Source organism: Gopherus flavomarginatus, chromosome 1 (assembly GCF_025201925.1).
Source record: "Gopherus flavomarginatus isolate rGopFla2 chromosome 1, rGopFla2.mat.asm, whole genome shotgun sequence".
Taxonomy (NCBI): Eukaryota; Metazoa; Chordata; order Testudines; family Testudinidae; genus Gopherus; species Gopherus flavomarginatus.
The window spans coordinates 252,024,271-252,048,777 of NC_066617.1; the positions used below are offsets into that span (position 1 = coordinate 252,024,271).

Sequence of the window (24,507 nt, forward strand, 5' to 3'; positions counted from 1 at the left end):
ATTGCACATGGTTAACATGAATACAAACTCTAGTTCTTCCATCTTGTTTGCAATGTTTTCTGCCTCTCGTATAGTTTCTCCCTTTTGTGATTGGTCTTCGGCTATACTTTCTAATGCATTCACAGTCTTTGAGTAGGACTCCAGAATTGCACTTGTTGCCACTGCATGTGCCTCCCAGTGAGTATTAGAAAGAGATTTCAACACACAATCATTGCCCAAATATGTTTTAAGAACTGTCCATCGGTGTGTTGAGGCAGAGAAAAGTGTATAAAGTAACTGGACTGTTGAGAAAAACCATACTGCCACCGGACAACAATCAACAGCACTGCAGCCACCAAGATTGAGAGAGTGTGCAGCACACGGTATGACGATGGCATATTTGTTCTATTCTAAAAGCTTCTTCTGTATTCCCTGATAACGCCCTGACATGTTGGCAGCATTGTCATAAGATTGACCTCTGCACTTTGAGAAATCTATTTTGCAAAATTGGCACAGATAATGCAGTACTTGATTTGCCATTTCTTTATCAGTGTGACTTTTCAAATTGAGGAATGCTCAACTGGTTTTCCATCTGTGGGAGACACATATCTTAGTACAATACTCAATTGATCAATATGTGAAAGATCAGGTGTAGAGTCGACAGATAAACTGAAGTACCCAGCAATACTTATTTCATCCACAACAGCAGAATGAACTTGTCATAAACAGATAGCTAAGGGTTAATGTCTCTTTCACCTGGAAAGGAGTAACCGGAAACACCTGACCAGAGGACCAATCAGGAAACAAGACTTTTTCAAATCTGGGTGGAGGGAAGTTTGTGTGTGAGTCCTTTGTTCTTTGTCTTGTGTCTGTCCCTCTCGGCTATGGGAAGGATTTTTCTGTCTCCTGCTTTCTAATCTTCTGTTTCCAAGTTGTGAGTACAAAGATCATGAGACAGAAAAATCCTTCCCATAGCCGAGAGGGACAGACACAAGACAAAGAACAAAGGACTCACACACAAACTTCCCTCCACCCAGATTTGAAAAAGTCTTGTTTCCTGATTGGTCCTTTGGTCAGGTGTTTCCGGTTACTCCTTTCCAGGTGAAAGAGACATTAACCCTTAGCTATCTGTTTATGACAGAACTTTGTCACTCATGAGACCAATGAGTTCATCACATATTGTCTTGGATAAGTATGATGGGTTACCTTTGCCAGCATTCCCATATTTTGAGATATGGCCTGCTAAAAATGGGTCAAACTGAGCCACAAGTTTCAACAATCCCAAGAAATTTCCATTCTGCAATGATCCAAATGTGTCATTTGATCCCCGGAAAGGCAGATCATGTTCAGCTAAAGTTTGAATAACAGCTATAATACGCTGCAAGAAATGTTGCCAGTATTCATGCACCCCTTTAATTTGTTCTTCCAATTTTTGTGTCAATCTAAAGCCCTGTATTCGATTTAAATATGTCAACATTGAATCTCTGTGAATAGTGCTGTTTTCATGTTGTTCAATTAAAACAGTATTCCGCCAGTCACTAAATCCATCTTCAGCAAACTGCGATGTTGAAGGTTTTATATGCAAAAAGTTTGCATACAGTAGCCATTCTCGAGTGTATTTCTCACTATTCGCTTTCACGCCAAAAAATATTATTTTTGGACACTATCTTGTTTGTTTGCCTTTGGTAAAAGTCCAATGTGATTTCTGAAATGGCCCGGTGTGGCGGTGACAGTCATTTGGTCCATGATCTATCCAGTAAGGTACATCATCAGTACTGAAATCAACCCCCATACCAGGATCTTTTCTCTTATTATTTACAGCATGAGCAGGTTCAGTCTCTGACACATCCACACCTTATAGAACACTGTCTGTTTTACCACCAGGAGTAGGATGATCAGTTACAGTTTCTGACACATCCACATGTTCTGGAATGGTGTTTGTTTCACTAATAGAAGACGGGTCAGTCTCTGAAACACCTACAGGTTTTGGAAAGATGTCTGTGCTACTGAGAGAAGAAGTTGCTTCTGATGGATCCGCTTTGAAAAATGATGTCAGCTTTGGAAGATTTTGGAAAATTTCACTAGTTTTTTGTTTCTTTTCTTCTGCCAGTTTATGTTTCTGTGCTCCAATCAGTTGGTTACGTTTCATCCTGCCCCTTATCTCAGTTATTTGAACTTTAAAAAAAATTACACAATGTACACTATTTTTATGTATATATATAAAATATATAAGAAAGAAAACACAAATCAACTACGTATAACTCAGAAGAATATATCAATAATAAAACATAAATTTATTGTAATATATGACAGGATCTGATTTCCTTGCATTATTTTGATCTACGTTAGTAGGACGCCTCCCCTGGTTTAGCTGGGGAAAACTAATAAACAGAGAACAGAAAAACGAGGGAAGAGTGTGTAGTGGAGTGTAAGGAAGTCTAACAAAGTTCTGATTTGTCCCATGATGACTACTTTGATGCTTTTTTTGAAATATCGAATATCAAATTAAAAAAAAATCTCATTTTTTTTGGTGCCCCCTGCTTTGCTGGTGCCCTAAGCATGTGCTTAGTGTGCCTATTGGGTAATCCAGCCCTGAGTGTAGGGTTTGGCCTTTAATTTTCACCTGCAGGATTAGATTTTCCGTATGAAAAACCCGCTGTGTCCAGCACACAGTTTTGGTGGGGGTCAGAGAGGTGTGTACAGGTAGAGGGTTTGGCAGGCAAGCAACACTCCTCCCTCTCCTTTCAACTACCCCTTTGTGTGAGAAGTAGGGCTGGCTAGTAAACTAGTAGGTATGAGTGAGAGGTATGCGTCATGCTGGGCTCTTTCTGGGAGGTCTTCCGGGACTTGTGGGGGTTTACAGACACTCAGATAAAACACTGACTTTTGTAAAATGCCAGGTACACTGGAGACACAGAGTCTTATTTGCACTTTTGCCTTGTTTTACTAATATCCTAGCACTGAACAGAGTGGTCAAACACGCAACTCTCTCCCCTGTCCCCCCTTCCAGGATAAAATGTAACCTTCAAGAATCCATGCAGGTACTACAATGACAAAGTGTAACTGGACTAACACGGTGAAATGGTATGTTTAGGTTTAATGTGCAAACTCCTCAGTAACTTTATTTTATTTTGTTTTCCAATAGCACCAAGAATGTGTTAGGTGCTTTCTACATAGAAAAGAATACTCAGGCCCTTTCCCTAAAGACTTAGTCCTAGCCTGACGAAGACTTTGGCTGCAGACAAACATTCAACTTTAAGCACTAGAATCTGTGCCAGCTCTGTAGAACCTGTAAATCTGTGTAAGCATTAGGGCATAAAAGGATGAAGCACTCTGGGTAAAATATATACTTGTAAATTTTCCATAATGTCAGGCAGGGCCATAGCAACAAAGAACGTGGCCCCCTCCGAACATATGTCCGGGGCCCCTTACAATGCAGAAACTGGAATGCGGTATTTATTTTATACAATATACAGGGTTCATATTATGTATACATAGGCCTACAGTGTACATGTATTCCGTATTTACGCAAAGCGCTTCTTTCGAGCCTTGTTCTCCGCAAATTGGTTAATCAATGCGTCATAGTCCAGAGATCTGGCAATCTTGTTTTCGATTGAGATAATTGCAAGAGCAGAAAGCCTGTCATCTGTCATGGTTGAGCGCAGGATATTCTTGATCAGTTTCATTCTGCTGCAGCTCCTTTCAGCACCAGCGACAGTAACTGGTGTGGTCAGAATAATTCTGATGCAAATGCAAAGATTCGGATATATCTCCTGAAGGCTGTTCTTGTATATGAATGTTAAAAAATTGTTTGCCATGACAAGTCCTCTCTCTTTCTCGATGACATAAATAAAACGATTCAATTCCATTATGAGTTCGTTGACATCAATGTCTCCCATTTTTCTTTCAAAATTTTTGCTGTGATTCTCCAGTTCATTTTCTCTGTGACACTGCTTCAGGCTGTTAGCGTTGTACAGAAATCCAAACAACTTATACCACTCCACGAGTTGGTCAAATCATGACGAAACAGAAGATATGGCCTGATCAGTGAGAACAAGAAAGAACTGCGATTTGAATTTTTCTTCGGCAGAAAGACGACTTGAATCATCAGCACATTCGTAATCAAACATTCTCTTCTTATGTCGCATCCTGGTTTCTGGAAACACCTGCTCAATATCCATATGCTCTGCTGTTTCACGTGCATTTGTGACCACAGAGTTATATCCTGTATTTCGATAGTCTTCCAAAAACTTCATTGTAGCACCGACTTCTGCCTGCAGTACGTCAATTGACACATCCGGTGACTGAATTAATTTGCTGGTTTTATTGACGTGAAATAGTATATCGTACCACGTGTACACAGTCAGAACAAAAGGCCACGTAGTAACATGGTCTAAAAGCGCATCGGCTTTTGTTGCTGTATTGCCATCTTTCTTTTCGAGCGCATATTCTCGCAAAGATGACAAAGCATTGCACAATTCTTCAAGGTGATGACGCAATGGCTTCACAGCATCAATTCTCGACTCCCAACGAGTGTCCGATAACCCTTTAACATATATTGGCATATATTCTTGAAGTATATCCCAACGTGAAGAAGAAAAGATAACGTATATTCTGTTAATCAAACCGAAAAAGTCAACGGCATATTTCGATGACTTTGCCACGTCTGAGATCACAAGATTCCAAGTGTGAGCTCCACATGGTACATACAAGGCACGGTCATTTATTTCTAGCATGAGGGCTTGAACTCCTTTATTCTTTCCTCTCATATTTGTGCCGTTATCATAAGCTTGGCCTCTCATGTCAGCAATGTCTATTCCTAAGTTGTTTGCCTTTTCAAGAAACACTTCCAATAAGCCCTCGCCAGCTGTATCATGAACATTAAGAAAACCAACAAACGCTTCACAAATATTGACACCATATTCACTGTTGCATTCAATAAAGCGTAACACCACAGACATTTGTTCTTCATGTGACACGTCGGGAGTACAGTCCAAAATAACTGAATAATATTTTGCTTTTTTAAGCTGCGCTATGTTGGCCTCTTGAATGTTACTGGCAACAAGTTGAATCAGCTCGTTTTGGATCTGTGGACTGAGGTACTGAACATGTGTCTCTGCCTTCTTAATCCTCTGTAAAAGTTCGCTGAGGACAGTATCATACTTTGCAAGCAATTCAAACAGTCCCAAAAAGTTGCCATTCGAAGGATCGCTGAGCTTTTCATTACTTCCTTGAAATGCCAAGTTTCTTTCGGACAAGAAAATAACGACATCAACCATGCGTTTGACAACATTTCTCCAGAAATCTCTTTCTTTCAGAAAAGCCTGCAATTCGAGTTGGTCAATAGATGTAGGGTTTACTATGTCTGACCGAAGGTCAAACCATTTCACCATACAGTCTTGATGACCTTTGCCTGTTTCATGCTGCTGAAGTCTTTTTGACAGTGCTTTTCAAGCAGATGTACCACGACGTAGTGGTATGTCGCCAGTGCCAAATAATTTACAACAAAAACAAAAAATGGCATCTTTCTGAACTGAGTACATTAACCATGAACGTCTTATTTTCTCGCCATTTGCCATGGTTCGATAGAAATGAGTACTTGTGAACCTCCGTCTTTCCTCGTTAAATGGAAATTCGTAACTTTCATTCTGCTGCGGTGGGCCACGTGCAACAATGTCACACACTTGCCTGTCCGATATTATAGACGGCCAATCTCCTGGATCATCAGTCAGTGGTTCAGATTCAGATACTTCTTTCCCGGCAGCAGCTGGAATATCTGTCACAGTTTGTTTGGTAGAACAACTGGCTTCACCTTCGACCTCACTTGAAGCACTTCTGGATACTTCTGGATACGATTTGTCGCTGCTAGCGCTGTCTATTTCATGTGCCTGTACCTGTACGTTGGATTGCAGCGCAAAATACATTGACAACTTTGGAATTTTCTCAAGTTCCTTCTCGGCATCTTTTGCTGCCTTTCGTTTACTAGCTCCGCTCTTATACATTCTCTTGGACATCACAAAGCACGCTTCTGCGTTGGAAACGATAAAAAACTAAACAACTAAATTAATAACATTTATCCGCCGACTGCCATTATGAACGCAAATACACATTCTTTGAATGGGTCCAACTAAAATTCAAAACTGACCGACAGACAACTGATGTAGCCAATAGCATTATGATATATCATAATGACTTCACGGTTTTGTCAGTAAAACCGACATGGATTGTGCAATAGGGTCAATAAAAGTCACTTACCTAGTTATACCTTACATTTTTTTTGCCACTTTTAGGGGCCCCCTTCCTTGCGGGGCCCCCTCCGGTCGGAGGGTACGGAGGGCGCTTGCTACACCTCTGATGTCAGGCCCGGAGTCTGTAATTGCATTTATGCAGCCCGATTCCTTCACTGAAGTCCCACTGAAGTCAATGGGTCTTTGCAAGGACCTGGGGTTCTGTCCATGAAGCTGTAGTAAGATCCAGGCCTAAATTTCTTGTTTCTCTTGTTATGCTTTAGGTAAAACAGAAATACTAAACTTTGAAGATCATTTTTAAACTCTTACTCCTCAACAGGTTAATTTTTTTTTAAATATTTCCACGTAGGAAATCTTGAATTTACCATAAACTTAAATCAAATACTTGAAACTATGTTTATGCAATATAAAAGACAGGTGCTGACAGCAAGTGTAACTCAACATTCTTGCAGCGAGGTAGCATTTTTTATTATTGTATATAGTGATGTTAACTTTGCTGTTTTGATATGGCAAAGAACTCCATTAAGAGCTCAATCCTGCAAAGATTTGTGCATGTGTGTGACCTATGTAAGCAGTTCAAATGAAGTCAATGAGATGACTCATGTGAACAAATGTATGCCCATCAGTATGTCTTTTGCAGGATTGAGGCCTAAACCAGAATTATGGATGTGTCAGTAATGGATTTGCTAAAAACACCCTTACAGGCTTGTAGGGCCTGATTCTGGAAGCTATTGTTTGCCTTCTACTTCTGTTAAAGTCATTGGGATGCAGAACGGTTTGGAGGTGGTTCAGTGGTTGGAAGGCATTGCTTCTACATAGCATGAAGGTGTCAGGGTAGATTAATGCAGATTGAATGCTTTTTTGTTTTTAGCAAATCCATTGCAATACCACTCTTTGCCCTTTACTGATAGCCAACTGGAACCATGTTGGTGGTGTAACAATGGCGATTTTGAATAATTCCTTTCTTTACAGGGAACAATAAAAACCTAGAAATGTACAGGTCAGAGTGTTAACAGATCATGCTTCCTAGATGCCCTTTGGTCACTTAGAAGTAGCATAACTACACATACAAGAAACATTTTCACAGTCTGAACAACCCAGCCAACCTTTGTGGTTCCTGAATCAGCGCTGCCGGTGGCACTCAAGGGGTTAATTTCTTTGATCCTTCCATTATGCTGAAGAATATTGAGTTAGCCTGATGAAAAGGTATCACTTATAACAATTAATAATGCTTCTCACTTACACCGTGTTTTGCAAGTTCAAAGTGCAATATTAACAGAGGTGTCCCTTACTGCTGCAGAATATTGTGAGCCCTTTCACCTTTAACTGTGTATTCCTCGGCTTTTCTTCTTCTTCCTCTAGCCTTTGGGATTTGCTCTAGACTCTGCTGGACTGTTTCCATATCTAGCTCTGTGCCTAACACGCGCATGGAGCGTGTATTGTTACTCGGGGTGGGTGGAGGGTGTAATATGTCCGTGTCTCCAGCCGTCGCCTGGGCACTAAGGCAGGGCAGGGAGTTTAGCAGTGCTGAGTGAGGCTGGAGTTAGTTATCTATTGTTCTCTGCCACACCCCTGTTGAATATATTGAGCTAGGCGCTTAGACACACACACGGCGGCTGGGAGAGGAGCGAGGATTTTTTTTCCCAGAAGTGCTTTGGGGTGTTGTGTGTTTCCGCTGGTTTTTCCTGCCGGAGAAGGAAAGGGGGAGCTGTTTTCTCTCTGCCCACAATCTATTTTGTATCCCTTTTCTCCTCCTCCCTGGGTTATCTTTGTCTCACTCCCTCAACTCAGCCCAGCAGCGCTGCAGGTCGGGAGCCCCCCTGCCAGTGCCTTGTGCCGCGGGTGCAGGAGCCCAGCAGCCCCCGCAGAGGAAGAGGAGGACAGCAGCAAGCCCGAAGGGACCCGCGGATCTCTCATTGTTAGCGCGCTGGGTGGCTGCGAGCCCCCTGTGCCGGAGCGGGGCTGCTGGAGTTTGGCTCGCGCTGGGTGTGTAATGCCCGTGCCCGGGCGTGCAGGGGAGAGACCGGCTGGGAGCTGCCGCCGCCACCTCAACATGGTGTAAATCCGCTTCCGACACCAACTCGCAGCACCCGCCGAAGAGCGGCTGGGAGAGCGGGGAGGAAAAAGCCACCCAACCCCACTCCTCGCCGGGAAACAAACCAGCGCCCACAGCAGCCTCTCCCCTCCAGGCCAGCCGGCCGCCCCATGCAGCAGAGGCGCACCCTGCCTGAAGCGGGCAGGAAGAGATAGAGCAGCTCTTGCAATTCCCAGGTTTTGATTATTAACACCCCCCCCCACAAAAAAGAAAGAAAGAAAGAAAAGACGGGAAGATGGCGAACGATTCTCCTGCAAAAAGTCTGGTGGACATAGACCTTTCCTCCCTGCGGGTGAGTGCACGGGGCTGCCCCCCGCTGCCCCCCACCGCACACAAAGGGGGCAGTGCTCCCCTCGCCTGGCTCCTGGAAGGGCTTTTGTTACTGCGAGCGCTGGGCTGGGCTGGGCTGGGAGTGGGTGGGAAGAAGCTGCTGGGTTTGCAGTCGGCTTTGGGGGCAGCTGCCGCCCAGGAGGGGCACTTTGGCCAGTCTGGCTGCTCCCTTGCCCCCACCCCCCGGAGTGGGAGCTACTGGGGGTGGTTGGTTGGGGGGGGCAGAGTTCAGCCCTGGGCTGCTTTTCTTTGTTTTCATGTATTGGCATGTGCACGGAAAAACAGGGCGCAACAGCTGCACAGCCAACATCCTCTCTAGCTCCAGACCCCGTTTTACAAGACTCTCTGCCATTAGCCAGTGCTTTCAGAAATGTAACCCTACTTCTCTCCCCCCGCCCCTCGTTTTTCTTTGTAGGACCCAGCTGGGATTTTTGAGCTGGTGGAAGTAGTTGGTAATGGCACATATGGGCAAGTCTATAAGGTTTGTGTCAGAATTTCTCTCCTTTATCTTTTTGCACAGCACCTAATTCCCTGCTTTGTTTACTGCACATCTGTTGCCAGGTCACCCTATTCCGCATACAAAAGTTAAGCACAATTTAAAAAAAAAATCATCTTGTTTGTGACCAACTGGCATCTACCTTTCCAGATGACACTACTGGTGTTTAGAAAAGAGGCATGAATTACTTTCTCAGAGTTACCTATCCTGGCAGGGTGTAAGATCTTCCTGATTTATTTTATAAGATAAAGAACAAAACAAAAGATCACTCCAAGGTACTGTGGTTATGGGGGTCCATATAAGTAGATATGTGCTAATTGAAAAATCAAATATGTTTTAATGGTAGGTGGTGCTTTTGTGTTTACTTTAAACAAAGCATTGACCTTATTTAAAATTGTTACCAATTTTATTTGCTGAAAACCTTTCAAAATGCTTAGGATGCAAAGTGTAGGTCAAGTGGTGCTGCATCATATGCTACTCTTATGCACAATATACAGGGCGTGGGTGATTGGGGGCAACCATAGCTGGACAGATTATTTGTCTGAAGATAGTAAAATCAGAATTCCTAGAATAACCTGTTTGACAAGGATATGATTTAAAAAAAAAAAAGCAAAGGAGGATAGTGAGAAATAAGAGATTGCCCATGTGGGTGTGAAAACAGTGTACTTTATACAGTGTTCAGTAAGTGGAACAAGCAAATCTGAGGTTGCATGATTTTGCAAGGAGTAGCAGTTATCAGTATGGTTAATAGTGATCAACCATACAGTTTAGTAAAGAGGTTAAGGATTGAAGAAGTCATTAATTATTATGTACAGATATAAGGGAATGGGGCGGGGGTGGGTTTGTAATTGGCTATAACAGAACATGGTTTTCTTTTATTAATAGGAGAATTTACCACTATCAAACTACCATTATATGTTTCTAAATAAGCCATTTTGGTATGTCTTCTGCAAACATTTTTAGATTTGTTTTAAGAGGATGAACTTCATCCCTCTTGGATGATGGAGAAACAGCGTGCGTCTCCTCGCTATACAAGTCAAATTTTAAAAGTAGAAATGAAGTAATTTAACTGTTTCTGTTTGCAAAAGGTGGAAAACAGTATGGCTCAACAGGCCTGAGTAAGATAGGAAGATTGATTAGAGGCTAACCTTTGACACCTCCCTTAGGCTAACCCATTTAATAATTACTTTTCTGTAATCTTTGTGCCTACAAAGTTTGCATCACCGGAGCCCTCCTTAAAAGAAAAAGGGTGTGTGTATGACTTTAAACTCCCCTATTAATTATTGCAGTTGTTACATTGTTAACTGACTTACCTGATGATACATTTGAATTAATTAGTGCATGCCCTGTTGGGTTAACTGTCTGACAATAGGAGATGGGTAAATTTCAGTTTGGTTAAGTACTTAGAGCAACCTATTTTAAAAACTAAGCTGAAACAAATATGTTTACCAATTTGAAACAATAGAAAATCATGCTAGGTTTAAGTGGAAATCACTTTACTCTGACTGACAACACACAGGCTAACAGACATTCGTCTATCTGAGCTACGGTTTCAACATAGGTGATATATTTTATTTTTTTTCTGTATTAGAAAGTGATGAAAATCTCTGCCTTCCCCCAGTTAATATTTTGAGAAAAGCTGATTTGGGTACTGCAGTTCAGAAGTTATTTAAATGCTGATTTGTTATAGAAAGAAACCCCTCTGATATCAGCTTGGTGCTTGTGTAAGTGTTGTACTTGTATGTACTAACGTAACCACACCGTGCTTGCCCAAGACATGAACATGTCATAAGTTTTTTTAATAACCATGGGCGCGATTCTGAGTTTCTTGTCCAGTTGAGTTTTGGGTGTGACGGGAACGCAACATTGGGCAGTAAAGCAATATTTAATTTTCCTTCAGCTCTACTCTTGTTTTTTTGTGGGGGGGCAAATCCTATGTCATCCAAAGATGAGAACTTGATTTTTTTTTTTTTACAAATAAGTTTGACTTCTTGGGGAAATAAGTGATTAACTGAACCGTGTATGCCCCGTTCCCTCAGCCCCATCCTTGTGATGTGGTGCTCAAGTATTTTTATCATTTTTACTTTTTAACTGCAAATGTTTGTAACATGTGCCTCAGATGCCAGAACACTTTATTTCTGTTTGGCAAACAATGGTTAGAAGTTTTCAAACATGGCTGGTTTGATTTATTTCCTTGTTTGTGTATTTGGCATCACTGAGATGACACCCAGGCTACAGGGATATGATTGTCTGGCTTTTATACACAGTGCATTTTGTTGTCTCTTTGTCTGGCTTCTATACATCAATGTTTATACTGATGGTCATTTGTCTTTCTGGGGATCTTCATTCACCTGTTGAACATAGTCAATATTACAGTCTCTTACCTTCCCAACCCCAGCAGAGCTCTTTGAAACTGTTTCCCTGCATGTAAGAAAAAAGGCCAAGATTTCTTTTTTTTAAAAGGGCACCTAAAATTAGGCTCCTGAATCACTATGTATGTAGGTGCCTAAATAAAGCTCTAGACCTGCAATGAGCGGCATGTGGTCAGAGCCTTCACCCACATGGAGCCACATGGATTTCGTTGGAGCTTTGCGTAGTCACAAGGGCCTTCCAGCATAGAACTCATGGGACTGGGGCCTAAGTGGCATGATTTTAAGGAATGCTGAGCACCCAGCTGCTCTCATTGGAATCAGTAGCTTCCCCTTTTTTCTTCTTTCCTCCATAGCTTTGCTTATGCCTCCACATTTCCCTGGGGAGACTTGCTTTGGACATAAGAAAAGCGTGTGATGCAATGGTGAATCAGGAAAAAAATTTGCACGAGGTTTCTTGGTCTGTATGTGACTGAATGAGATGGAAATTCTTTGGTGGTTGTATGTTCAGTAGAGGGTTGATAATTAATTTATCGGTATTTGTCCCAGTGTTTAAAAGATTATAGCTAACAGTCTCTCAGCAGATGACTTTTCTTTCTTCATGATATGAACTTAAATCCAGCTTTCTCGTTCCTCTGTAGATTAGCTCAGAAATATGAAAATAATAACAACAAATCCCTGAATTATGCTCTTCTGAGTCATATTGGTTCTAGTTTAGGAAGAAAAGGTTTAAAGTTTGTGAGATACAGTGGATGAAGTTAACCTCTGAATCACTATGGATATAGAAAACTGTTAGGCCTCTTGTTAAAAAGAATAAAAGTTTTAGAGAGCAAAGAATTCTTACTATAATTTTGAGAGAGGAGTTTCTCTTCAGCAGGTTGATATCAACTGATCTTGAGCTAAATGGCATGTCCAGACTTGCCCACAAGCATATATTTCCTTTTTGCAGAAAAAGGAGTTTCAATGGTTTGATGGATTGTTGAAAAAATTTACCCTGTGTTGTGCCTTGTTTATATTGCATAACCTTCAATTTATTTTGTAAACAAACAATAGACAAAAGTAGTTTTTAGAATTATTTAATTTGTTACCCAGATGTACACCCCCTATTTAAGTACTATAGGGCACTTACGGGGAATTATCTGAATGGCATGGAATTTAGCAGGAAAATGGTGATATCATAGTTGGTTTGGGGCTGTCTTTTTGGAACAATGAAGTCTTCATATAGGGTGGCCTCGGGTCCTTGACTCAGTCTAACTTTATCAGAGCACTTAAGTGTAACTGGAATTTACAGTCATTGATTGGGCAACATGTCTTTAGAATTTTTGGGATCATTTGCAAATATTGGTGGAGCAGTTTTGCACGTCTATAGTTAACATTTTTTTCCACACCACAATAGTAAACCTTACATTAAAGGATAACTTTATTCACCCAAAATGAAAATGTTCACCAAGTTTCATTTTAGCTAATATTTAAATCTCATAGCAAATATTTTGTTCTTAATTTGATAAAATGTACAAAAAGGGGACTATGTAAATTATAAATATTCAATAACCCTTTAAGAAATGTATTGATTTCAGATCTTAAATTCCTTATTGAAGCATATTCTGTAGAGTAACTTTAATTTGAGATTAAGGTATAGTACCATATGGTGGTTTTTCTCTTGTACTCTTTTAAAAGATAACTAAGAGATCAACATTTTAAAGCTTTTGTTCATGTGGTCTTGCTTCTTTTCTTCATGTGTTATATTTTGAGACTTCATATTTCTGTAATGACAGGGGAGGGGGAAGTGTCCATAGTAGGTTTGAGGCAGTGCCAGGAAGCTCAAAATTAGGGATGAAATTTCTAATTACCCTTAACTCATGCTAGTGTTGCTTTCTAAGAGTCTTGTGAGAGTTAATTCATAGTGAAGGCTTCTTTTGTTGATTTCTGTCACAGCCTTCCAAAACTGCATATAAATGATTCGTATTGTCTAACTTTTGGCTCCTAAAATGACATGATGTAAGATTTGATCATTTTAAATGGTGATTTGAAAATAAGTTAAAAATGAGAGAGGTATTTTCTCTTCATTAAGAGTACTCTTTTATCTTAATGCAGTTTTATTTTAAAAGTTGGCATCATTTGTATTTCTGTGCTTGGTATTCCTAACTAATAGCCAATTGATTACTTTTTTGTTCTCCTCTTAGTAAGCAGACAACATTGTGAATTCTAATGATGTTGTTAAATGTGAATACAATTCCAGTCTTATTGCTGTAAAGACAAACTGTATTCAGTATCAATGAGGTCTCTTGGTTTCAGGAACTGGCCCAGACCAGCTTATTTAAGGATGACCTGCCCTCCTTTTAGCTCCTACTTTCTGGGGGAATTCAATTGTGTAGTGATGGTTTTCTCAGGAGGAAGCAGGGATACCAAAATCGTAGTTCTGACGCAGAAAACTGGTATTCTTGTTCCTAGAGGTAAACGTCTTCTCAGTTCATTTTCAAAAGAAAGCTCACTGAACTTTTTGATCATCCTTCACCCCCCAGATTATTTTAATTAAATATACAAAGGCAAGGCAGGTGGCCAGGGGGGATTACCGATATTTATTTTTATTAAAAAAATGCAACCTGCTAATTGTGGGTAACCACATGGTTGTCTTACTGTTACTCTCCTCCTCCCTCCCCCATTCCATCTGTCTGTTTGTCAAACCTGCTTTTTTGGATCTTGTCTTACGTCAGATTGCAAGCGCTTAGGGCAGGGACTGTCACTTACCATAGTTTGTACAGTGTCAAGCACAATGGGGCCCTGATCCTGTGTGAGGCCTGTAGGTGCTACTGTAATGAAAGGAATGAAATACAGTATTAATAGCTTGGTCTAAATCCCCTTAAGTCAGTGGAAAGATTCTGACTGAGGTCAGGAGAAGTTTGATTAAGACTTTTTCCTTTTCTCTGCCTGTTCTGCTTGTTTTTTGTAGTATATCTATTTTTATTATGTAAACAGCTGTTGCTGGGAGACCTCTCCTCAGCACCCAACTCACTCAGTTGTGCTATTTTTCTTAACTCTGGGAAGGATTGTGCCCTCAGACTTGTATAGGAAGGAGATCCTTTGTCCATGCAGAAGGGGTGCTCACTCTTCTTCACAGCATTGTTCTCCCTTTTTCACAGGGCCTAGAGAAGTGCCTCTACCAGTCTGGGGGCCTGAGTGGGAGGAGGCTGTATTATTCTTTGTGGGGCCTTCTCCATAGGGAGGACTGCTGCCAGGGAGCAGAGGGGTGCCATCAGTGCAGAAACAGGGGATACTTCAGGACAGCGGGATGCCCTCTGCAGCTATGGTGAGGAAAGTCCTGTTCCCCAATAGGGTAATGTAGGGGAATCTCCAGAAGGGAGTCTTCATGTAGACGTCCTTCTCCTGGACCCCTCTTGTGTACCCTGCATTAGAAGAGGTGACCAGAACTTTATACCGTTTTGCTTTTGTTGGTTTAATGTAAATCGTGAACTCAAAGTGTGGTTGACTTTTCTCTCTTGCAGTCTAGTATTTTTTCCCCCTACGAGTGAAGTGAAGTGTAAGTGAAGTTTGTAGTTTGAATAGCAATTCCAGCTGCTCAACTATGGCCTGATCTACACTTAAAAATTAGATTGACCTAGCTATGTCACTGAGAGCTCTGAAAAATTTTGTGTCCTGAGCACTATGTAGTTAGGTTGACTTCACGCCTAGTGTAGATGCGGCTAGGTCACCAGAAGAATTCTTGCTTTGATCTAGCTACTGCGCCATCTCTTGGAGAGATGGAGTAACTAAATCGACAGTAGCTCCAGAGATGGAGTAACTAAATCGTTTATGTAGGAAACATCTATGCTATTACGCTACAGCGGCATAGTTGCAGTGATTGTAGTGTAGACGTGGCCTCTATTCTTAAGATTGGCCATCCTAGAAAGTAATTAGGGGTTCTTCTTCGAGTGATTGCTCATATCCATTCCAGGTAGGGGTACGCGCCGCGCGTGCACGTCCGCCGGACACTTTTTACCCTAGCAACTCCAGTGGGCCGGCAGGTCGCCCCCTAGAGTGGCGCCAGTATGGCACCAGATATATACACCTGCCGGCCCGCCCGCTCTTCAGTTCCTTCTTACCGCCGTGTCGGTTGCTGGAACTGTGTGCGGCTTGCTGACCTCCACGTCCCTAGCTCTCCTATACTTGTTCATCGTTTTTAGTTGTAAATAGTTCATAGTTAAGTAGTAGATAGTTAGAATCTTGTATATAGTTGTCTAACATCGCTTGCGGGTGGGCCGTTGCCCTCCCCGGCACCCGGCACCGGGCCCATGCCTGGCTTGCCGGGCTTCAAGCAGTGCTCGGCATGCAAGAAGCCGATGCCTACGAGCGATCCCCACGACGCGTGCCTTAAGTGCCTGGGGGAATTGCACATCAGCAAGAAGTGCCGCATTTGCAAGGCCTTTAAGCCTCGCACGAAGACGGAGAGAGACCAAAGACTCCACGCTCTCCTTATGGAAGCGGCTCTGTCTCCGGCACCGGCGGCGCAGTCAGCCAGTTCTACTCCGGCACCGGACCGTGCCGGCACCGGCAAGATTCCCCGGCACCGACCATCTCCGGCACCAGGAGCAGACTCACGTCCCTCGGCGTCTGCAACACCATCGAGGCAGACCCGAGTGGAGCGCCCGGCACCTACCCTGGCTGCGGCACCGCCTGCAGGGCTGCTGTTGACTCCGGGCCCGGAAGGTCCGTCGAGTCCAGCCCCTCCTAGCTCCCCCTTAAGATCAGGGGTCGAGCTACGGGTACCGTCTACGCCGGAGACCTTTGCCTCGGCTCGGGACTTGATCGCAATGACGGAGCCGTCGCAGCCTCAGCCGGCACCCCCGGGACGGGTAACCTCCAGGGGTAAACCGATGCTTCGAGCGCTGTCTCCTGAGTCCCGGCACCGATCACCCTGGAGGCGTGAACGCTCGCGCTCGGGGCGCCGCTCGGAGTCCCGGCACCGTTCTCCCAGGCGGTACCGGTCGTACTCGCGGCACCGATCGCCATCTGCACGGTCCCGGTCGGGCTCCTCTCACTGCCGGCACTGATACTCCAGGAGCCGTTCACCTCGGCGTTCGGCTCCTCGGTCGACCTCCCGGCACCGAACCAGTGGTAGGTCCCGATCCCGGTCGACCTCCCGGCACCGCGCCGGTGGCAGGTCCCAGTCTCCGCTGCCGTCCCGGCACCGCGCTCATCGAAGGTCGCGGTCCCGCTCCCAGCACCGACATCGCTCCCGATCCCGATCCGGATCCCGGCACCGGTCATCACGCCGTTCCCGATCCCGGCACTGATGTGGGTCGCGGCACCGAACCTCGGCAACGAGGGGAGCGTCGGTCTCGGCGCACAAAGTCGCATACCAATCAGGCTCAGCGCCTCCGTGGCCTTCTAGGGAGCCATCGGTCTCTTCCCAGACTGACAGCGCCTATGCCATGGGCCAGGACAGACACTCGGCCCTGTTCCAGGACCCTCCACCACAAGAGCGAGGGCCTCAACAGTGGGGGTTTTGGACCCCATGGGCGTATTCCCAAGCCCAGGGTCCGCAACACATTACCCCCCGCCCTACGGGGGAACGCAGACCACCGGAGGCGACGGTATCTAGACCCCCTCACTCCCCGGAAGCAGACGGCAGGTCTAGTCACCGGGACCCAGAGCTCCCTCCAGAGACGGAGGTGCAGCCCCACACGGAACCCCCCGTGGACACTTTGTTGCCGGGAGTTTCCTCGCCCTCTTCTCCGGATGAGGCAGTGGCGGGTACCTCGTCCTCCAGTCCTCCCCCGCTGGATCTTAGGGCACACCAAGACCTCCTCTGCTGGGTGGCACAGAACCTGGACTTGCAAGCGGAGGAGGTGTCTGAAATTGAGGACCCGGTGGTGAGCATCCTTTCCGCTGATGCACCCACCAGAGTGGCCCTGCCCTTTATAAAGACAATCCAGGCCAACGCCACTAACATCTGGCAGTCACTGGCCTCCATCCCTCCGACCGCTCGAGGGGTGGAACGAAAGTACATGGCCCCCTCGAAGGGCTATGAATACCTATACGTTCACCCGACACCCTGCTCGTTGGTGGTCCAGTCGGTGAACGACAGGGAGCGCCACGAGCAAGAGGCCCCAGCGCCTAAGTCGAAGGAGGTGAGACGAATGGACCTCCTGGGCCGCAAGGTCTATTCGGCGGGGGCGCTACAGCTGAGGGTCTCAAACCAGCAGGCCCTCCTCAGCCGCTACTCCTTCAACTCGTGGGTAGCGGCGGGGAAGTTCGCGGAGCTCTTGCCTCAGGATGCCTGCCAGGAGTTTTCCACCATCCTGGACGAGGGCAAGAAAGTAGCAAGAACATCGCTACAGGCCTCCCTTGATGCTGCCGACTCGGCCGCTCGGACCCTGGCCTCGGGGCTCACGATGCGCCAAATTTCTTGGCTGCAGGTCTCTGGCCTTCCACCGGAGCTCCAACATACAATCCAGGACCTCCCCTTTGAAGGCCAGGGCCTGTTTTCTGATAAAACAGACCCTAGACTAAAAGACCTCAAGGACAACAGGGTCATAATACGGTCACTGGGAAAGCATACGCCTGCGACACAGCGCAGGTCATTCCGGCAGCAAAACCAGCAGCAGCAGCGGCGGCCGTACCCTCAGTTCCGCCCGCAGCAGGACCTCTCTAGGCACCGCGGCAGGAACAACCGCCGCAGGCAGTCCGGTGGCCAAACGGGGCAGAACCAAGGCTCCGCCAAGGCCCCTCCAGGGCCTAAGCCTTCATTTTGAAGGTGCGCCCGAGGCGCAGTACCAGTTTCCCCTCCGGATCCCTCCCCACAGTTTTCCAACCGTCTTTCTTTTTTCCTCCCGGCGTGGACCCGAATAACGTCGGACCGTTGGGTCTTGCGTACGGTGCAGGCTGGTTATCGCCTGCAGTTTTCTTCGCGCCCCCCCCCCCCCCCCATCCCCGTCCCTCTTCAGGGACCCCTCTCACGAGCAATTCCTCCGTCAGGAGGTGCACGCACTCCTTGTCAAGGGAGCCATAGAGGCGGTTCCGGAAAACGAGAAGAGCAAGGGGTTTTATTCCCGCTACTTTCTTATCCCCAAATCCAAGGGCGGCCTCAGGCCCATCCTAGACCTGCGGGAACTCAACAAGTATATCGTGAAGTTGAAGTTCCGTATGGTATCCCTTGGAACAGTCATCCCATCCCTGGATCCTGGAGACTGGTACGCCGCCCTCGACATGCAGGACGCTTACTTTCACTTCCACTGCCCCCCAACACAGATGTTTCCTCCGCTTTGTGGTCGACCGCCAACATTATCAATTTGCGGTCCTTCCGTTTGGCCTCTCTACGGCCCCGAGGGTGTTTACAAAATGCATGGCATTCGTCGTCGCATACCTTCGACGTTGCCGCATTCACGTCTTCCCCTACCTGGACGACTGGCTGATCCGAGGCACATCGGAGCTGCAGGTCCGCGACCATGTCGACAGGATCAGCACCCTCTTTGCTGCCTTGGGCCTTGTCATCAATGTGGACAAGTCTACTCTGCTCCCCACGCAGCGGATAGAGTTCATCGGGGCCGTTCTGGACTCTACCCTGGCCAGGGCCTTCCTACCCTTGCCCAGGTTCCAGTCGCTGTCGGCCATCATTCTGCGCTTGCAGGCGGCCCCGCTGACCTCTCTACGAACATGTCTGGCCCTTCTAGGCCACATGGCAGCCTGTACGTTCGTAACGGCATATGCCCGACTCCGCATGAGGCCTCTTCAATCATGGCTCATCGCGCAGTATCGACCGGCCAGACATTCGTTGGACACAGTCGTCACCGTTCCTCAGAGGGTGCTGGACTCCCTTCGCTGGTGGCTGGACCAGTCCGTAGTCTGTGCGGGGCTCCCGTTCCATCCGCCCCAACCCTCAGCATCCCTGACCACGGACGCCTCAGATCTGGGCTGGGGGGCACACTGCGGCACCCAGTGAACTCAGGGCTTGTGGACACCTCAAGAGATCAACCTCCATATCAACATACGAGAGTTGAGAGCGGTCCGCCTTGCTTGTCAAGCGTTTGTCCATCTCCTTCAAGGTTGTTGTGTTGCGGTGTTCACCGACAACACGACGACCATGTTTTACATCAACAAGCAGGGCGACACCAGGTCCTCTCCCCTGTGTCTCGAGGCAATGTGCCTCTGGGAGTTTTGCATAGCCCATTCGGTTCACTTTTCCGCCTCCTATCTCCCGGGAGTGCCGAACACTCTAGCGGATCGGCTGAGCAGACCCTTCCGTTCGCACGAGTGGTCCCTCCGTCCGGACGTCGCCCTCTCACTCTTCCAGAGGTGGGGTCGTCCCCGGATGGACCTCTTCGCGTCCAGGCAGAACAGGAAATGTCGAGCATTCTGCTTCTTCCAGGGTCGGGAACCAGGGTCTCTAGCAGATGCATTCCTGATCCCATGGACGGCCCACCTGTGTTACGCATTCCCTCCCGTTCCGCTGATACACAGGGTTCTCCTCAAGGTGCGCAGAGACAGAGCCCGGGTGATTTTCATAGCTCCAGCATGGGCCAGACAGCATTGGTACCCCATGTTGCTGGACCTCTCAGTAGCCAACCCAGTTACCCTGCCCCTACATCGGGACCTGATCACCCAGGACCACGGCAGGCTCTGTCACCCGGACCTTCCGTCTCTACACCTTACGGCATGGCTCCTGCGTGGTTGACAGCCTCCGAGTTGCGCTGTTCTACCCCGGTTCGGGAGGTTCTCATGGGCAGTAGAAAGCCTTCCACCAGGGCGACTTACTCAGCTAAGTGGAAGCGTTTCTCCTGCTGGTGTTCAGAGAAAGCTCTTCGCCCTATGGAGACTCCCGTCACCACTATTTTAGACTACATCTGGTCCCTCAAGACCCAGGGTCTGGCGTTGTCGTCCCTCCGGGTCCACCTAGCGGCCATCTCCGCGTTTCATCCTGGAATGGATGGATGTTCTGTCTTCTCCCACCCTATGGTGGGGAGATTCCTGAAGGGACTGGAGCGGCTCTATCCACAAATCCGCCCTCCGGCCCCTTCATGGGACCTCAACCTGGTCCTATCTCGGCTCATGGGCCCTCCATTCGAGCCATTAGCTACTTGCTCCCTGCTCTACCTCTCGTGGAAGACCGCCTTCCTAGTGGCCATTACCTCAGCTAGATGAGTGTCAGAGCTGAGGGCCCTCACAGTGGACCCTCCGTATACCGTCTTCCATAAAGACAAGGTACTGCTGAGGCCTCACCCTGCCTTTCTTCCCAAGGTGGTCTCAGCTTTCCATGTTAACCAAGAGATTTTTCTCCCAGTCTTTTTCCCAAAGCCCCATTCGTCCCGCAGGGAGCAACAGCTCCACTCGCTAGATGTCCGTCGGGCGCTAGCATTTTATGTGGACAGGACCAAACCCTTCCGCAAGTCCCCCCAGTTATTTGTGGCGGTAGCGGACCGGGTCAAGGGGCTGCCGATTTCCTCCCAGAGGCTATCTTCCTGGGTTACCTCCTGCATCAGGACCTGCTACGACCTGGCCCACGTTCCGACGGGCCGTGTGACTGCTCACTCCACCAGAGCACAGGCATCATCGCTGGCTTTCCTTGCCCGCGTGCCAATCCAAGAGATTTGTAGGGCGGCGACCTGGTCATCGGTCCACACATTCGCTTCCCATTACGCCCTGGTTCAGCAGTCCAGAGATGATGCAGCCTTTGGCTCTGCAGTACGCCAGGCCGCGACCTCTCACTCCGACCCCACCGCCTAGGTAAGGCTTGGGAATCACCTACCTGGAATGGATATGAGCAATCACTCAAAGAAGAAAAGACGGTTACTCACCTTTGTAACTGTTGTTCTTCGAGATGTGTTGCTCATATCCATTCCACACCCGCCCTCCTTCCCCACTGTCGGAGTAGCCGGCAAGAAGGAACTGAGGAGTGGGCAGGCCGGCAGGGGTATATATCTGGTGCCATACTGGCGCCACTCTAGGGGGCGACCTGCCGGCCCACTGGAGTTGCTAGGGTAAAAAGTTTCCGGCGGACGTGCACGCGTGGCGCGTACACCTACCTGGAATGGATATGAGCAACACATCTCGAAGAACAACAGTTACAAAGGTGAGCAACCGTCTTTTTTTCTTCTTTGCATTTCTGTCTCTAAACTCCTGCTCTAACAAGATCATTTCTCACTTCCACTTTGCTCTGAAAGGTGTTGACATCCAAGAGTGTGATATTCACTTGCACAATATGGGTTGATGTGGTCAGAAATCCCAGTAGACTGTTACCTACAGGATTAGTTTTGGTCCCAATTCAATTCCCATTGGAGTCAATGGAAAGAGTTATATTGACTTCAGTGGGAGGTGGACTGGGAGATAACTCCTAACTCTCCTTAAGATTTTTATTGTTTTTTTAAATAAAATTTTGTCACTTAGAGCAAGGTATTCCCTCTAGTTCAAAAAACAGTTACTCCGGTTTTAAAAGGGACACCATCAACTTGAAATGTGTAATCTGCTTAAAAAAAGAATTAAAAGTTGTTTTAGATATTACACAGGAGCCCTTCTAAGAACCATGAGGTTTTACCGTCATTTCTTAATATTTTCTACAAATATTTTTCTCTCCTTTTGTTGCTGTGGGAAAGACCTCCCCAAATTGGGAAACTGTGACACAGAACACTGCATACGCAATGCTGCTCAGTGAACAACCTATTATTTTTAAGTTGATGATGCCTCTCTAACAAGGGGCAAACAAAATCAGGCCTGAGAAATCAACTGTCATGCAGCAAGTAGGAATTTTTCCTTGCGAAGTTGCATTGGCTTCTGCAGAATCGAAGAGTTCATTGTTAACTTGCAACGTTAAAAGCAATTAACTCTCTGGACTATGACCGGGGAGGCTGGCTGGATCCCCTGACGCTCGCTCGACGCATGGGGCTCTCCAGACCTTGTACTCCCCGGCGCGTACTCCAGGAGGTGGAGGCCGCTTTGCCGCCCGCTGCTCGGGCCTACCTCGACCGGGTCCTGCGAGTGGGCACGCCCCGCCTACCCCAAGCCCTCCGGACCTTTTCATCGGGCCCCTGCCCTGTAGGCCCGACTGGCCCCCCCACCCCTTCTCCGCAAGCCGGCTGCACGACCTGCAGCCGGTCCGTTTCCAAACCGCGCCAAGGAAACAACTCTACATGCTCGTGCTCCACACCCTTCACTTCCTCGCCCTCATGTCCCGCCCCGATACGAAGTGGCGGGACCTCCTGCCACCTCTGGAGGGTGAGGAGCCCCGGTGGGTCAGCTTCTACTCCACCCTGGTCCCAAGGCCCACTGGGGATATCAGTTGGCGGCTCCTTCATGGGGCCGTGAGCACAGGCGTGTACTTGGCGCGGTTTACCCCTGTCCCGGACACCTGCCCCTTCTGCGTCGTGAGGGAGACCCTGGCGCACGTTTACTTAGAGTGCGCCAGGTTGCAGCCCCTACACCGGCTCCTCATTAACATCCTCTTATATTTCTGGCTGCACTTTTCCCCTCACCTCCTTCTCTACGCACTCCCTATCTGTGGCCGCACGAAGTCCCGGGACCTCCTGGTCAACCTCCTCCTCGCCCTGGCTAAAAAGGCCATCTACACGACCAGGGAGAGGAGGTTGGCTGACGGAGACACCGGTGACTGTGGGGCTTGTTTCCGATCCATGGTCCGTTCATGCATCCGGGCGGAGTTCCTCTGGGCGGCGTCCACTGGCTCCCTTGACACCTTCGAGGAGCAGTGGGCGCTGTCCGGGGTTCTCTGCTCGGTGTCCCCGTCAGGTTCCCTTCTTATGACCCTTTGACCTCACTCCTGTCCCTGTTCTTTTATTAGTTGTCCCCCGAACTCAGTGGGTTCTGTGGTCCTGTGGGTCCTCCCCTTAGGCTGGGGGGGGGATCCTTTAAAGCCCGCCCACTTCCCAGACACCCAATAGATACAGGGGTCATGGTAGATGGTAGGCTGAATGTGATCTCCCAGTGAGATGTTGTGGCCAAAGGGCTATTGTGATCCGTGGATGTATAAACAGAGGAATCTCGAGTAGGAGTCGAAAGGTTATTTTATCTCTGTATTTGGTGCTGGTGCAACTGCTGCTGGAATACTATGTCCAGTTCTGGTGTCCACAGTTCAGGAAGGATTTTGGCAAATTGGAGAGGGTTCAGCCACAGGAATGATTGTGAAGTAGGTATTAACTGATACCTTGATGTCCTAAGTCTCTTCCCTCCCTATTCCTCCCTTCCCTCCCGCTGAAAGTGGCAAGCCTGAGGTGTTTTTGTTTTTGTTTTTGTTTTTAACTGCATTAACAGCTCCTATTGCCTTTGCAGGAATTTGAGGGTGCTTAGCACTCCTAAAAGTCAGATCACTTTTATCTTGGTGTCTAAAGGTGGATTGGAAATTATTAACTAATATCTTTTAACTCCTTGTACCAATGCACAACATGGAGCTGTTGGATCTAATTGTGTGCTCAGCTCCTTCAGCGCGACAGCAGAGGGGTGACAGAGGGGACATATCTCCTCTCGGGTCTGGAAAAGAACGCTGTCAGTTTAAAGAATCTTGTTGTAACAGCCATGTGTTTCACTGACATCTCGGGTGTGCCAAAGCTGCCAAATCACAGTTGGTGCAACTTGAGATGGTTTTGCATTTTGATTTGAACATTAAAAGTTGAATTTTTAGAGTATGTTTCACTTTCTCCTTTTCAATATTTGGGGGAGTACAAACGTCTAGAACACCAGTGGTTTAAAAGTTTGTTTAAATCCAGACTAAAATCATGAGTTCAAAAGAGTTTTGTCTTAACTTTTCTTAATCCTTAAATTATTGGCTCCAACTAACTGACAGTGTTGCTTTTTAAAAAAAAAAATGTTTCCCAGGCACCTTAGCCAGTTAAGAAGTGTTAGTAGAGTACCTTACTCTGACCTGAAGATCTGCAAAATACATAAGCTTTTAAAAAGCTGTTCAGGGCCAGAAAAAAAAGTATCCCAAAGCATATTTTTTCTGCATTCTTGGAACATAAGAATTGACTGAAAGTTTAACAAATTTTTACG

The 24,507-nt window shown here is 46.8% G+C and overlaps 1 protein-coding gene across 4 annotated transcripts in view; it reads left to right on the forward strand.

Annotated features, from left to right (window-relative positions):
- Nucleotides 1–7,864: 7,864 nt before the first annotated feature.
- The window catches only part of MAP4K4 (mitogen-activated protein kinase kinase kinase kinase 4), a 264,439-nt gene continuing 247,796 nt past the window's right edge, over nucleotides 7,865–24,507 (forward strand). For all 4 annotated transcript variants that reach the window (XM_050923011.1, XM_050923020.1, XM_050923027.1 and 1 more), the window contains exons 1-2: nucleotides 7,865–8,614; nucleotides 9,068–9,133. In XM_050923011.1, coding sequence (XP_050778968.1) covers nucleotides 8,558–8,614; nucleotides 9,068–9,133 — 123 coding nt within the window. In that variant the 5' untranslated portion in view covers nucleotides 7,865–8,557. The remainder of the gene's footprint in view (nucleotides 8,615–9,067; nucleotides 9,134–24,507) is intronic.